Below are 16,211 nucleotides of genomic sequence, written 5' to 3'. Positions count from 1 at the left end.
CTCACCTCAGGTAAGTTGCATATTAGTTTACAAACTGATTTTTTTTTAACAATGCAGCCATGGAAAGGAACCATTTAGAGTTAAGGGTAATGCTTTTTAATCATAGTTTTTAATGTAGTATTTATTTTGGGTGGGTTAACTGGAATATATATTATATAAAATATATTATTAACTCTTTATTAAACGTTTAGTATCTAAATAAGTGCAGTGTATTTTATTTCCTATTACTGATTTGGATTTAAGATTACAATTCAGTTTAAATGTAGCTGTCAGCCGAACATTTAATCCACCCAGTTACTTCATACATATGAACACTCACCTGGGCAGAATGTAAACATATCATCAATAGGAAGAGGCTACACCTTTGCCCTGGAAGACAACAGATAGGCATGCTAAAAATATCTCACCTGATCCCTATTTCCACCTACATCTGCAGCTGACCAGTATATACAGATATACATGAGGTTGGTTAGATGTCGTTTGTAGACATGAAATGAACTTGCCAAATATGCATATTGTACAGTAATTCTTTAAATTGTAAGATACTAAAAAATGGTGATTTGCTGATACACAGTGACATATTTACCTATGGCCAACCTGGTCTGTAACCAAAATATCATAACATTACTTCCACCAGTGCAATGGTCATACAAGGAGGTTTCGGTGGTTTTTCACCCCATCTGTTGCTGGCTAGTATTGTGGTGCCAGTGTGAGGGTGCATTCACACGTTGCAGTTAAAACTGCATCGCAATCATCTTTGAGGTGGTTTTAGGTGCAGTTTTGTCAATCGAACAGGTGAAAGACTGAACGAGTGAATTTGATTTTTAAGGGGAAACCTGCTCCACAAATGTCATTCACCCATTCAGTTCATAACATTCACCTGTTCAACTGACAAAACTGCACCTAAAACCACCTCAAAGCTGATTGTGATGCAGTTTTCACTGCAACGTGTAAACGCACCATTAGGAGGTGCAGTACATATATTTACATTGCCAATAGTGAAGGGAGATGAGTAAAACTGAGCTGAGAAACCCATTCAGCCCTTTATTAAGCCAAACAGACAGCCTCTATGGTATAGTGGTCAATCTGAACAAAGCTATTGAGACACAGCAAAGCCACTGCACATAAAAAAGAGGTACTGCTTCGTAGGATCATAGGATAACTCTTTTACTGCTATTATTATGTTATACTAGGTATTCATCTTTAGATAAGAGTTACACACGGACAAAAACCTAATGTAAGCACTTTAAAGGGCAAGCAAGCGTAATAAAAATGTGATGTGCTGAACTTTTGAATTTATTTAAATTACAAAATACATATTTTGTGTGGCAAATACAAGGACTTCCCAAGATATCCCATTAACTATTGGATTATAAGTTGGGCAAAAAATGGGCACAACTATTGGGGAAAGCAGGAATGAGCCAAAGTGGAATTAGATTGGCCAAGGTTAAGAATCAGTATACACACGCTGTATATATACTACTGGGCCTAATGTACATGCATTATTTCTACAGCATTATACATGAAAATACTTTTAGCCAACATTTGCAATACACTTATTAGAAATATATATAACAAAAACTAAGAACTTAAGTCTTGCCTTGGCATATGCGTATTCTGTACAATAGTGAGATTTGGTCATCTTTGTAGTTATGTGTAACAATTCTTGGAGGCCAAATTACCTAGATCTACATCATAGAAGAAAAACTTGGACTACCTCACATTTGTGAGCTAGGAGGCATAGCAGCTGTTCCCGTTGGTGGAAAAGGATGGCTCCCTGTGAAGGCCAGCACCTTGGGAGACCAGTTGAGTACCCAGAAGTCCTTGTTTAAAAAGAAAAGCCTAAATACTACCAGATGGAGACTTGGCTAGAGGCAGGAGGAGATGAAACACACCTGGATCCCCTGCTATGATCTCACAGTACTCTGCATAGACAAGGAAATAAAAATAACTCTTGTAGAGTTCATCTTCGTAGAGTATATAAAGCTGTAAAAACAGAACAGTCCACCCATAAACATAACCTGCACTCGGCAGCATCCACCAGGTCTGAGAGTAATTAAGAATATTAATCGCTACAAGGAAAGTGTCTATATCATTGTATGTTTCTACAATCCGGCAGAACTTTTACTGGGGGCTTGTAAAATGCATCATTGTATTTTTGTTTCAACCTTCCATTAATGTTTCTCTGCTTGTTGCTTCTATGATTGACATGATGTATTTAAAGGACTTTTCCCTGAAAAAAAAAACACATTCAAAAAAGAATAAGTATCATTGCGGAAATTTGGTCCAACCTTGCCAGGAATCCCTTCAGCAGAGAAGATCACGATACTTGGGACAGCTACTACAACTCAAACAGCCAGCCCCTAGAAAATATTACTGCCCAGATACAACACATAAGATCCTGATAAACCTTTAACTTCAATGATAATTCAGGTACAATTGATGTCACATTTAATAGTTGCAGTGTCTAAAAATGGAGCTTTCTGCAGCTTTTTACCAATTCAATAGACTGGGACTGAGTTGCATATCCAGGTTGCTAGTAGTGTAGATTTGTACCGTGTTAGCCATGGAGAGCAGAAGAAGAGTGAAGAAATCAGGCGATACCTTTTTGAGGCTAACTGAGTATATTTGATGGTGAGCTTTCGAGAATACTAGTTCTCTTCGTCAGACATGATGTTATGCATGAAACAGAAAATTCACAGCATTTTATATAAAATCCTGTAAATTTTCTGTTTCATGCATAACATCATGTCTGATTAAGAGAACGAGTATTCTCGAAAGCTCACCATCAAATATACTCAGTTAGCCTCAAAAAGGTATCGCCTGATTTCTTCACTCTTCTTTTGCATATCCAGGGACAGCTTCTACAAAAAGCATATAAAGTAAAACAAACCTCCTCAAGACACTGAAAGCGGTAGTATCTGATCCTGTCTTATACACAAAATATCACTGAAAATATCTTTATACTAATAAAGTTTAATGGAGCATCAGATTCAAATAGAAACAATGGGGAAAAATGCCTTTGGAGACATTTGATATATTTAGGGGTATAGAAGGGCTACCATAGACCCATATGAAAGCTCTATGAATCTTCCTTAAAATATTGTTCCAAGGTCCAAACTTGTAGGACAGCAATGGGTACATAAGCCAACCTAGATGTATAATGCTACTATGGGGTCAGTCCCGCTATCCTTGGTACAGCTCTGCATCTGATTGGTTACACTGTTTTTCCAATATCCTCCAGTTCCAAAAATGACCAATAATCAGGTCAGAGAATTAGGACACACCGTTGAAGTTAGAAAATGCCACACTGCAGTATGCTACCAAATCCAGTAGTTTGCAGACCAAAAGCAGTCTGAGATTTAGGGAAGTTTGAGAAATGGAAAGAGTCAACAAGATTATCAACTGATAAAAAAAATCAGCACACTTGTGGTAGACCCCCCCAGTCAGGGGCGGCGCCATGGGTAGTCAAAGGGGGCAATTGCCTAGGGCCACCTGAGAGGGAAGAATCTCTTCTTTCAAATGAACCTTGAATTTTGATTCTAGGTGCCAGGGATCCAAATATTGGTGCCAGGGATCCCAGATATTCAGGTTTAAACTGAGAATATCAGATGCCATTTTTATATATAAAAATCACTCCCGACGGCAGTTTAACAGTTATTATCTCCATTTTCCTAAAACTTAGAAACACAAATTCATATAGAGATTCATATAAAAGAGTAGACTCTCTTCCTTCATAGGAAAACAGAAGTGAGGTTCTATGTGTCCCAGAGCCAGAGATACAGCCCTCTGAAGTGTAGCCCCCTCCAGATTCTTAGCCATCAGGCTACAGGGAGAAGCTGCTGCACCTCTCCATATGTTACTACATTTGGAGAAGGGATAATATCAACTAATATTCATGTTTTTAACCCTTCTCTATGCAGAACTATCTAAGAACACACTTTCTCTCTTATTGCCTTTTATTTTGTTGTTAGGAAAATTGACTGATACGATGAACATTTGATCCTCTTCGCCTAATGTGACTTCATATTAACACCGCGACCAGAAAATGCCCAAAAAGTTATATGTAATACCAAAAACACTCACATGTTCTGGAATGAAGTTTTTATTTCACACCATCCTCCATTATTTTCACCTATGTTATGATGTTCACACTCAAATTCTTATGAAGCGCGGAGGGTCCTGTTATTGTGCAGCTAACACAATGGAGCAGATCTAATAGTGACTTTTATTATCTCATTAGCTTGGTTTATGGATATATTTATTTGGGTGACCATTGTGTAAGGGAGCAAACAATGATAGATCTGTGTGAAGTGCAGTGCATTTTTCTGCAGTTCCCTTTGCTGCAGATTTTGGTGAATATATTGGTGTGTCTCAGTGTCCCCCAGTGTCTCCCTCCACATGCACCCCTACAGTAGACCAATATGAAAAATGTCCCAAAACCTCATGGATGACCCATGCACCACAGAACCCTTTATGCTGCAAATACATGTGACCTGAGGACTGTAAAATACTCCTGAGCTCTATAAAAGCCCAGATGACTATGCTCCAAGCAATAAAACACACAATGCTTGGGCATTCCAAAAATGTAGCCAGAATGGCCGCTGAAGGAGCCAAACATATTATTTTCAATATAGCTCTGACCAGGTCATTTTTATATCTGAGCATGTTTTATCGCTAAGCTTAGCTGTGCAGTTGCAGAGCTCTGCCAAATCCCAATGGACTTTGAATTTATGGGCTAGTAATTGCTGTCTATATCGCATACACTGCGAGCTTTGTGGGCTTTAAACTAACGAGGAGGGCAGCCCGACAAACTAAGATTAGAGCCGGCTGGAAATAAACCATAGCGGGCGAACAAAACACAGGAGACATAAGTGCTTAAAAAATAATCTGACAACTCACATCACTTGGGTTTGTGGTGCACCGTAAGCCTGCGAGCTTCACGTAACCCTTTCATCGCTCGTGTATAGAGTAAAAGTTATATTAGCATTAAAAAAACATTAGTTTCTGCTTTATTTAATAAACAGTTCATTTAGAAAAGAAATATACATTTTAATGGCCACTATACTTTTACCAAACTATTAAAAGTTAGTGCAAACTGTTAGTACTAAATAATTGTAAGATACTGCACATCTTTCTTTCACACACTGTCTCACTCACTTTCTTCTGTCAATACATCTTGTAAGACAAGACTGGTTACCTGTTCAGGTAGCAATATATATAAAGTCTACGGGATGAAGGGTGAGGAGATACCAATAAATACAGAAGTAGAGAGGCTGCAGCTAATAATGACGAGTAGATTGTGCTCATTACTGCTATATTATGTCCTCCATGCTGCTGCTGAATAGTGGAGCTGAATCTTCTATACTTCTTCATATAGTATATGGGGGAGACATTATCCCAGCTAGTTTTCATGCACTAGTTAAGGAAAACGTGTGCATATGATGTTCCCATGGTCTGTTTTTTTCTGGGCAGTATTTCATCGTAGTGTGAAGTCCAACTCACCCACTGATGACAGAAGAATCGCAAGTCCGAGCCGCAAACTCAGGGAGGATTAGAATCTGCTCTTAGTTTTGCGGCCCAGGCAGTCAGCTAATACATGCGGCTGTGGAAACCACCGCTGTGTCTACGAGCGAATACAAATACATGGTAAATAAATACCTTGTAAAGTTAAAAAAAATATATATTCCATTATGTGGCATGTATGTAGAACTTTTTTAGCAGTTTCAGCTATCAATAAGCCCTCCTCATGCACACAAACCGTGTTTTGGGGCATTTTCTAGTTGTTTGTAGTTTTGCAGAAGGGAAACTGTTGAAAAAAAAGTTCTACATACATGCAACATCATGGAATTATTTTTTTACTTAGTGCCACATGTTGTTATGTCAAGAGACCAGTCTGATCACACACTGCTTTTTATCTTGGCCACAACTGCAACAATTATAGAAAGTGAAAAGAGAGATGTAGTGGAAGGTTCTTACTGCCCATGCCTGAATCTGGAAAAACTGGATGACGTTGGCTCTCATCTGGCACATAGCAGACCCTGAAAACCCATCTTCCTACATTCCTTAGATCACTGCAAAGTTCAAATGCAAGTAGAAAATGTTTGCAGTAAGTTATTTTGTGGGAGAAAAAAATTTCAAATCATTAAAAAATTAGAAAATAAACTAAAGAAGACTGACCTCTATGGTCACTGAAGTGGTTGCCATATTAATTGTCACTTTTATTTTTTTTATTTTCCATTACATCAAACTAATACTGAGCTTCAGGGGCGTAAATAGGAGGGGTAGGGCCCCATAGCAGACTCCTGAATGGGGCCCCCATCCCGCTTAAAAATATACATATTGCACTCACATTTATATACCTATATACATACAGTTACTCGTTCACACACATATTTATAGACTCGTGCACGCACACACACAGAACATGTACACATCACATATACAGAGCCATATACAAACAGTATATAAACACAAATACAGTATATACACACCATATACACATCACAGGGTAGCACATATACAGCATATATACAACACATGTATGTTTTATACATATTGGGGCAGATTTATTAAGCTGTCTGAAAGTCAGAATATTTCTAGTTGCCCATGGCAACCAATCACAACTCCCCTTTAAAATATTCATGAGCACTGGTAAAATGAAAGCTGAGCTGTGATTGGTTGCCATGGGCAACTAGAAATATTCTGACTTTCAGACAGCTTAATAAATCTGCCCTATTATGCTGTACAATGTGCAGCATAATGGGGGTCATTTACAAAGGGCCCGATTCGTGTTTTCCCGACGTGTTACCCGAATATTTCCGATTTGCGCCGATTGTACCTGAATTGCCCCGGGATTTTGGCGCAATTACTTGGAACTTTATTATTTATGTTTATTCTTATACTGTCACCCATAAATTCGGCACTAGTGCTTAAAAAAATGCCGCAGTCAGAGGTAGCACTAACATTTTTCCAGAAGGGTAATAATACCCCTCTCAACATTTTTGAGGAGTATTTTTAGGCGAGGAGGAGTATGAAATTTTCAGTAATACATATAAATAAATACTGGCTGCAATCATTCATTTACACTGCAGCCAGTGTTTTGTGTGCTTAAATAGCCAATTGAGACAATTATATTAATTTCACATCATGCATTAAATAATGGGGCATAAGCTCTTTCCTTTTGTCTCCTTAAAATATTTCAACCTACAGACCAGACCATGGCTGACACCCCAGCCCCCCCTTTTCCAGACCACGGCTGACAACCCAGACCCCCACAACCCAGACCCCCCCCCCTTTTCCAGACCATGGCTGGCACCCCAGACCCCCTCTTTTTCAGACCATGGCTGACACCCCAGAGCCCCCTTTTCCAGACCATGGATGATGCCCCAGACCCCCCCCCTTTTCCAGACCATGGCTGACACCCCAGAGCCCCCTTTTCCAGACCATGGATGATGCCCCAGAGCCCCCTTTTCCAGACCATGGCTGACACCCCAGCGCCCCTATCCAGACCACGGCTGACACCCCAGACCCCCATCCAGGCCATGGCTGACGCCCCAGAGCCCCCTTTTCAAGACCATGGCTGACACCCCAGAGCCCCCTTTTCCAGACCATGGCTGACACCCCAGAGCCCCCTTTTCTAGACCATGGCTGACACCCCAGCGCCCCCCATCCAGACCACGACTGACTTCCAAGTCCCCCCTGTCCATGGCTGACACCACAGAACACCCCCCCCCCCTATCCAGACTATGCCTGAAGGCCAATACCCCCTCTGTCCAGACCATAGATGACCCCCAGCACCCCCTCCAGACCATAGATGACGGCCCAGACCACCCCTGACCACGCATGGGTGGTGATAAGGTCATGCAGACCTGATTGTGGACAACGCTGGCTGCTAGAGATGAGCTGTCACATTGTCCGCATTCTGGTTCTACCGCGAGTCCCGGACCCAAACAGCCAAACAACAATGCAGCAAAATGAAGCTCCTTGCAACTAGCTGTGACTATAATGACCAGGGGTGGCCATATCCCCCGCAATATGGTCTCAGAAACTGACTGAAAGTAGGAAGCCACTATCATGTACATTGTATACATGATATATACACCTCCATGTATAACCCTGCTTGAGCAGCACTGATGTGATTACTCACTATGGAGTTAGACCCCAGCTCCCTAGTTGATCTGTTGTCACGTTTTCCTCTGGTACAGCCCCAGCCCTTCATGTCTGCCACAACTATCACACAGAGGCATCGGCATGGAGAGTGGGTGTGGCTTCCGGTAGCTCCGCCCACTTTGGCTCGGCTATAGAGGAACAGCATCAGGTCAGGAAGGGGCTGTGTCCCGCTGCTGCACTGCTCGGGGCCTCGGGCTCACACACAGAACAGGTCAGCTCTGCCTCCACAATAACTCCACAGCTCCTCCATCTCAGCAGCAGCTGTGCGAGGCCGAGTTGTCAGGACGCAGGACATAGCAGAACTGCTGCTGCAGCTCCTTAGTCTCCCCGGTCACAGGGGAAAGTCAATGCGTGTTTAGACGCATGGGGGACTTTTCAAAGAGTAATACTGTATTTGGTAGCATCTATGACGCTTGTGGAGGGGTTAATGCGATCTCTGGCCTCAGTGTTACAATGATAAAGTTATCTGAAACTTGCGATAACGCTATCTAACACTGCGGCGGAGTACAATGTAGATGCTGGACCGCTCTTAATACGGTCCGGTGTATTCATTAGGGGGTGGGATTAAGGGCGGGTTTAGGGCCGGCCTATGGAGCGAGCGGGGCGGGAAGAGGCAGTGCCTCGGACCCCCCCTCATGAATACGTCGGACCGCCTTCTAACACTGCAGCGTTTGTTTAAGTACTAAGAGCTGCTAAGTACTAGTGCCAAATTTATGGGAGACAGGTCCTTTTTAAGTCTCTCATAGGGGCACTTACATGTGATCTGACTGCTTACATAATAAACTGTGCTACTAATGTAATCTATTAAACTGTACTATGGCTGCACTCTATACTACAGATGGACATGGAGGGCCTGGTTGTCATGGAAGTCCATTAGCACCCTTTAATTGTCACTGTGGGGTGATAGAAAGAGGCTCATCAGTCTAAAAATCACCTACCACATTTGAGCTTTTTGTTTTTAAGTTTAAAGGCTTATAAGTTATTAAAGGGTTAAAACAAACCTACAGGGATGTCTGTTTAAATGATGACAGGTTCCAATTGCCTATGCTATGCGGATTTTAAAAATGCCTTTGTCAACATTCTGAATCATTTCAGTACTTTATATAAATTTATTTCACATTACCTGGTTCCCTGACAGCACATTGTCCTGGGGGGAAAACTGCAGCAGCCTGCGGCTCAGTCTCCTCTCCTCCACATTCATCCAGCTCCCTCCTACTTTGAGAAGGCAGGGTAGGGAGAGGGTTGAGTCAAGTAGAGGAACAATGCATGAAAAGACACACACCGATTGTTGCATCTCAACAGCATGTGAGTGCCAAAAGACTGGCAGTATCGGAACCCCACTGGGTTTTCCAAGATTGCTATAAAACCTCTTTAAGGATTGTTCAACAATGAAGTAATGGGAAATCTAAAGACCTATATACTGTACATGTTTATTTTACAAATATTTTGCAGTCATGGAAGGAGTAAGAATGAGGTAAAATACTTCTGAAAATAAATACTTGTACATACCATCAGCTAAAGAACACCTATATGTTTAGGATTGTATTCATGGCTCTTGCGCTCTATTATAGTTTCTCAATATTTGACAAAAAGTAAAAGTTTAGAGAAAGTAAATCCTAAAAGACAGGAGTTTAGCTGTAGGGGAATAAGGCAGTGGAGACCCAGGGATCTCTCTGTCCCATGAGAAGGCACTAGTATCATACAATAAGGAGTACATATTAGGTGGAAAGGCTTCTTAATAATAATAATTCCCGGACCCGGAGATGTTGCCCTGGGACTTGAACCCAGGTCCCCCAGCACTGCAAGGCAATGCTAACCACTAAGCCACCGTGCTGTCCCGATCTGCTTTGTAATAAGGCCATTCGATAAGAAGCTATGATTAACCAGGGCTTGGCCTCTCACTCCATTCTCATGGAAGGATGGTCAACCATGTCAAAGGTACCTATGGCAACAAGAGCAAGTTACAAGTAGGGGAAAAAGTGCAATGCAATTGTGTTCCTCAAAAGCCAAGTAACTCATTTAAACTATTGGCAATGTCATCACCAACTCAATGTCAAAACATATTGAAAGAGGTCAAACAAGGAAGACAAAACCCTATGTATAGCATAGTGTTGAATAAGTCGGCTCAAGTATAGATGGACGTAGAAACAAGATGCAAGCCATAACATCTCCTGCCATATCACAGGGGACATAAAAATAGCAGAATTGGCAATAATTGCCCTCTCTCCTACGACAAGTGAAACAGATGATAAGAACTTTTGCAGAAAGTCTTCATCTGCTGCGGGTAATCTGAAGAGGCATAGCTGTCAATCATTACTCTGCATTTACAATAGGATGTCACAGACGACTTTGCAGCAGAAATAGTAGCATTTATGCAGCTTGTCGCAATCCCTTTTTGTCAGCAGTAACATCATCACTAAGCCCATCTAAAATTTAAAAATGCCACCTTTATAATAATAAACTTAATATTGTAATCTTTATGTTACCAAAATGGAAATGGCCAGCATTAACCTTAACAGAGTATTCCCAACTGGGGAATTTACAACATATACACAGGAATGTCTATAAGATGCCAGGACACTGTAAGGTCCCCTGTCCAATGGCTTCCAGAGGACTCTTCAGTCATTACTGTATGTCAGTGGTTGAAGGAACATACCAAGGACATCCACATACAGTATTGACTGCATGGCTCCCTTCAACTTCAAGAGGACCGGAGAACATGGGACATCATGGAACATCCATAGTCCACCAGGTCAGACATCCTGCAGTTCTTGCAGACTTCAGAGAAACTTTACCACTGTAAATAAAATATAGGTGGCCCTTTTAAGGTTGTATACTTACCGTGTTAAAGTTTATTATTTGTGGACAACCCCTTTAAATCATTCTGTAAAAAAAATTAAAAAGAAAACTGTTCTAAAGTAGAGCCATATGGGTTCCGGTTACGCAAATTGTGTATAATAAAGTACAGTGGTGTTATAACTATGCTCATAAGCTCAAAAGCAAAATTGCCTGACAAAATTCGGCCAGGGGAACAGGCTTTTACTCTCAGATTGTTTGTAACTAAAAGGGTTTACACATAACTTTTTCTACTACTAAAGCTGGACTATTAAATTATCTGGGTTCATTTGTTCCATGTTTAAAAGACTTATGCGGTTCAGGCACCAATTGGAGTCACTTGTGTGATTTGAGATATTCCCTAAACACACACTCAGGAATAACACGGCATAGGGCAATTCTTGGCTTGGTGTCTGCTTAACAATGCCTTGTGAACTTTCACATCTCAGAGCAAAGGAGAAGGGCAGAGGGTATCACCTCAAGATAGATGTTGCTGCCCTATAATTTAGGGATGTGAACACAAGAGCATTCATTTATCAAAGTCTCCCATATGTCATATTAGTGGGAATCAGCAGCAACTGAGACCATAACCTAGCCACAGCTGAGCAGAGAACCCAGGGCCAGTTAATTTGTTGAGTTTTACCATCATCCAAAGGACTTTATTTTTGCAGGAGTTGATGCTGTTTGGCATCAATGTATTCATTGAATTTATTGATTTTTGTTTAATTTAACAGAATAAGAAAAGATGTCCATGAACAAGCCTTATATGATGGAGTTAAGTTTTTGTAGTCCACTCAATGACCCATCAAAACAAGGCACAAATAACTAAGGAATAGGTTAATACCCAAAGCTTGTGTGTCCTTTGTAGCTGCCAGTTAATAATGCTAAAAAAATAACATGCTCAGCCATGCTTTTGGATTCATGAAGGTCAAGAGGCTGGAAAAGGCTTCTATTATTCCAGTCAAGGCCAGATTAATATCCCATAGAACACCTGGCTCTTTAGTAGACAGCTATAAATATATCATTTGCTGAATGGATGTGTCTATTAAAAACTACATAAAGGCATAAGGGAAGCCCTGCCATCTACATGTTTCAATAAAGCAAAAAAAAGTATGTTTTTCACATCGCTAACATTATCTAGAGGCATATAAATTATAGGATCTATACATCTAAAACATATCTGTTATTGTACAGAGCATGTAAGAAGTAATAAGACACCTAACTACAAACATTAACAAAAATACACCATGTATCATTGGCTATCATTAGTATACAGTAGTACAGTATAAATTATTACAGTATATTGCTTCATGAAAACATCTGGAGGTTAAAGTCTGTTATCTGCAATACTGTGCCCATAAATTGTTGACTGTCATTTATGTTTTCGTTTTATTTTTAATTTCTTTAGTATTTACATAATTACCACAGGTTATAACATACATGCCTCATAATATTAAATCTCATATAGGGACTTTCACCTCCCAGTATTTCTAGAAATCCCCATTTGTTGTTGCCACAGCTTTTGTAGAGTGTAATGGAGAGGTTAATGGCCCTTTCTATCAACAGGTTGCTGACAATTATGCTTGTCCTAATTTGTTAAATTAGGCTGAGCATACTGGTACTTGTGGTCAGGCTGGTACTGTGACATTGTCAGCCGGCTCAGCTGCAGAAGACCGGCTGCTATACACAGGCAGGTCCCTGCCTTGACTGCAAGAAGATCTCTCCATGAAGAACAGTTTAACCCTTTTACTGCTGAGATCAAGCTTGATTGTGGCAGATAAGGAGACAAAATGTTCCTTCTCTCACCTCATACTCCAATTCGATTGTGGGGTGCCAGGGTGATGCCTTGGCATCCAAAGGTCTAAAGAAGACCTATGTTACTGCCATGTATATGCCTATCAAACCGAGTCAAGGACTGGGTCTAATAGGCAAACTGTCAGTGTAAAACTGACAGATACAATACACTGCAGTACAGAAGTACTGACCTAGTGGGACAGTTAAAACATAAAGATACATTGAAAAAAAAAAAAAATACTCTCCCTTACAAAATGGGTATTGACATGCCCGAAGCAACCTTAGCTGAGCAAATATTGTGTTATTATAGTATTTAAAAATTGCCGACCTCCCAAAGACTTTTATAAAAAAAAAACTATCAAAAAGGATACCAATTAAAATGTTGTCTTATCCTGCAATAAACAAGCCCTAATAATGCTAGTTGAGTGATAAAAAAAAGGATAGCTCTCAGAATTTGGCATAGTGCATACTGCAAACAACTAAGTTTTCCTCAAAAAGGTGTAGTTATTTCTTAAAGTATTAAAACATAAGAACACCTGTACATATTTGGTGACTCCTTAACCCTACGTATCTACAGAATCAATTTACATGTGTTTTATATGGCAGGGTCAACTGTGTAAACCTCTTAAAGAGAACCCGTCATGCAAAATAACCCCCCTAAACTAAATATATTTTCATAAACTGCCATTAGAGAGCATTGCCTCTATCCCTTCATTGTCCCTCTACATGCCTGTAAACCTAAGCAATGAGGTCCTAAAGCTGTATGCAAATGACCTGTGAAATGTCCAATGAAGCATTAGCATATTCAAGCTGTCCACTCTATTCATGAGTGGGAGGCACAGCCACACCCCCAGTACATGACTGACAGCCTGTATAATGATGTGAGGCTGTATAATGATGTGCTTCCTGGTGCTGGTGGCCACACCCCCTGCAGCCTGTGTGTGCATGTGTGTGTGTATAGGAGATACAGCAGCTCCAGGCAGCCATGTTACAGCAGAACATGTCAGATTCATGTGTAGCTGATGTCTGTGTCTCTCACCTGTATATTAGGAGGATGCAGCATGTCAGCAGATGCAGCACACACACTAGCCATGCTTTACTATACATTACACACAGACATGAGCAGGGGGAGGAGTAACAGGGGTGACATCACTGCCTCTGACCATGTGACCAGCCTCATTTACAGGATAAAGAAATTATGATTTTACAATGATTAATGTATGACATAACTAGATAAAGGCTGGGATGGGATCCTTGTGAGCTGCTCCAACAGGTAGAGGTGACAGGACAAGTGACACAGACCTGATGACAGGTGTCCTTTAAAGGAAACCTACCACTTGAAGTGGCAGGTTTCAGATGGAAATACCGAGCACCAGCTCAGGGTGAGCTGGTGCCGGAGCTTATTTTTGTTAGTGTTTTAAACTGCGGTATCGCGGTTTAAAAAACTTTTTAAACTTCATAGCCGGCGCAGGGAGGTACGTGCTCGGCACTTACCATGCGCGCGACCGTGCGCGCGGCTACATAGGAAGTGAAGGAGAGCCGCACGCATGGTAAGCGCCGAGCGCGTACCTCCCTGTGCCGGCTATAAAGTTTAAAAAGTGTTTTAAACCGCGATACCGCGGTTTAAAACACTAACAAAAATAAGCTCCGGCATCAGTTCACCCTGAGCTGGTGCCCGGTATTTCCATCAGAAACCTGCCACTTCAAGTGGTAGGTTTCCTTTAATAAAAAATAAAAAAAACATGTAGCAGACTAGCTGTTTTATTCTGTTCCCCCAAATGAAAGGTTTAATACATTTTTATCATTATACCTAAATAGTATTCGTTCTAATTGAAAAAAAAAAAGGCCAGGTATGTCTATGTCTCTGTACAGATCCCAGGCATAGCACACGGGTGGCTGAAGAAGGGTAGGGGAGCGGGGACAGGGGCTGAGGGGAAGGCAGGCAAAGGGACACAGTTCTATATTACAACCATCAATGTTATTTAGGTGTAAAAAGGCATCTAGACCTTTCTTAAAGCTCTGGAGATTGAACCTAGTTTTCTACAGAAGGTGATAGCGCCCCCTTGTTTTTTTATGTAATTTTAGCTAAATCAACTTTTTACCATATGTTTTGTAAGGACTATTTTAATATTTATATAAATGAATCATGCCCCATCTAAGGTGTTTCTTTACATGATAAATAAATCTAATTATTTTAAACTTTCCTCATAACAGAGACCCTCCATACCCCTTATCAATTTTCTGCCTCTCCTTTGTACCCTCTCCAGGTCGTGAGTATCCTTTTGAGTATCTTGTGCCCAGAACTGAACCGCATAATTCAAATAGGGTTGAAGTAATGCTTTGTACAGTGGTAATAATACATACCGGGAGTCCATACCTCTTTTACTACATGATGAGATCCTGGTGGCTTTAGAGGCAGCTGATAAATAACAGCATGCAATGTCAATTATGATAGCTTTTTGTGTTGTACCACCATTGGTATTCTCCAGCTCCTGTAAAGGACTTTCCATATTTGAAATTGCAATTTCAATAGTCTATGGACACATTTTTCCAAATCATTTTGTGTCAGTTTGAAGGGATTCTTGTGTTAAGGCCTCATATTATTTAAGCAATATATTTCTTGTGGTATATTGTAGGCTATTTGTGTTCAACCTCAAAGCACAGAGAATGAACTCATGCATTTGTCCATAGATTCCCCCCTATTGTTTAAAGCCATTTTTACAATTTGTTTTGTTTTATGTGGTGTTTCTTATTATTCTGCTGATATAGGGCCTATTTGTTCTAGTTTTACAGGTGGTAATGTAACAGAGGACCTCATTAAAGGCATCTGCTTTCTAAGTTCATATTTTATTCTGCTTTTAAGAGCATTTCATCTTGAGGGATTAAGTCAAGAACGAAAATAACATCAATTTTCTTTTATTGCTTTTTTTGCTTTTACTCCCAACTAAGCACTTTGTGGCCGAGATATTCCCTGAGATTTCAGGAACATATAAGTTTACAAACAAAACAAGACCCACAACCAGCGGTGTTCCCAGAAAACGGCGCCTACTTGTAATGAGGCCAGGAGGAGTCATGGCAATATTTATGTTGTGTAACCCAGTCTATTCAGTAATCGTTTCATACCTGAGTGGTCCTCTGTTTACTTTTGCATGTTGCTCATTGCCATTTGCTTCAGTGGGCATGTAGTGTGCCAAAGCACTCAGTCCGTTGAAATGTGATAAATTTTGTCAAGAGCAAAGTGATTTGAGTCTTGTGTGCTCCTGTTGTTAAAGCATTTAGAACAAAACTTTGCATATTGCGCTCAACATATTGATAACTTTGACAATTTTTACAAAGATATTCTTACAAAGTTACAGTGTGGCTGTCTCAAATCAGTGGTGGCCGGTTACCTAACTATAAAGTAAAACCAT

At 40.6% G+C, this 16,211-nt stretch overlaps 1 protein-coding gene across 2 annotated transcripts in view; it reads right to left on the bottom strand.

Moving 5' to 3' along the window:
* WWOX (WW domain containing oxidoreductase) overlaps positions 1-16,211 on the bottom strand; it is a 799,245-nt gene that overhangs the window by 292,485 nt on the left and 490,549 nt on the right. The window contains exon 10 of one of the 2 annotated variants that reach the window (XM_072117510.1): positions 320-369. The exons of the other annotated variant lie outside the window; for it this stretch is intronic. Coding sequence (XP_071973611.1) covers positions 343-369 — 27 coding nt within the window. The 3' untranslated portion in view covers positions 320-342. The remainder of the gene's footprint in view (positions 1-319; positions 370-16,211) is intronic. 2 annotated transcript variants of the gene reach the window in all.

The sequence above is a fragment of the Engystomops pustulosus genome, chromosome 7, assembly GCF_040894005.1.
Source record: "Engystomops pustulosus chromosome 7, aEngPut4.maternal, whole genome shotgun sequence".
Classification (NCBI taxonomy): domain Eukaryota; kingdom Metazoa; phylum Chordata; class Amphibia; order Anura; family Leptodactylidae; genus Engystomops; species Engystomops pustulosus.
The sequence above is the reverse complement of the archived record's forward strand: the minus strand, read 5'-3'. Positions and strand labels throughout refer to the sequence as shown.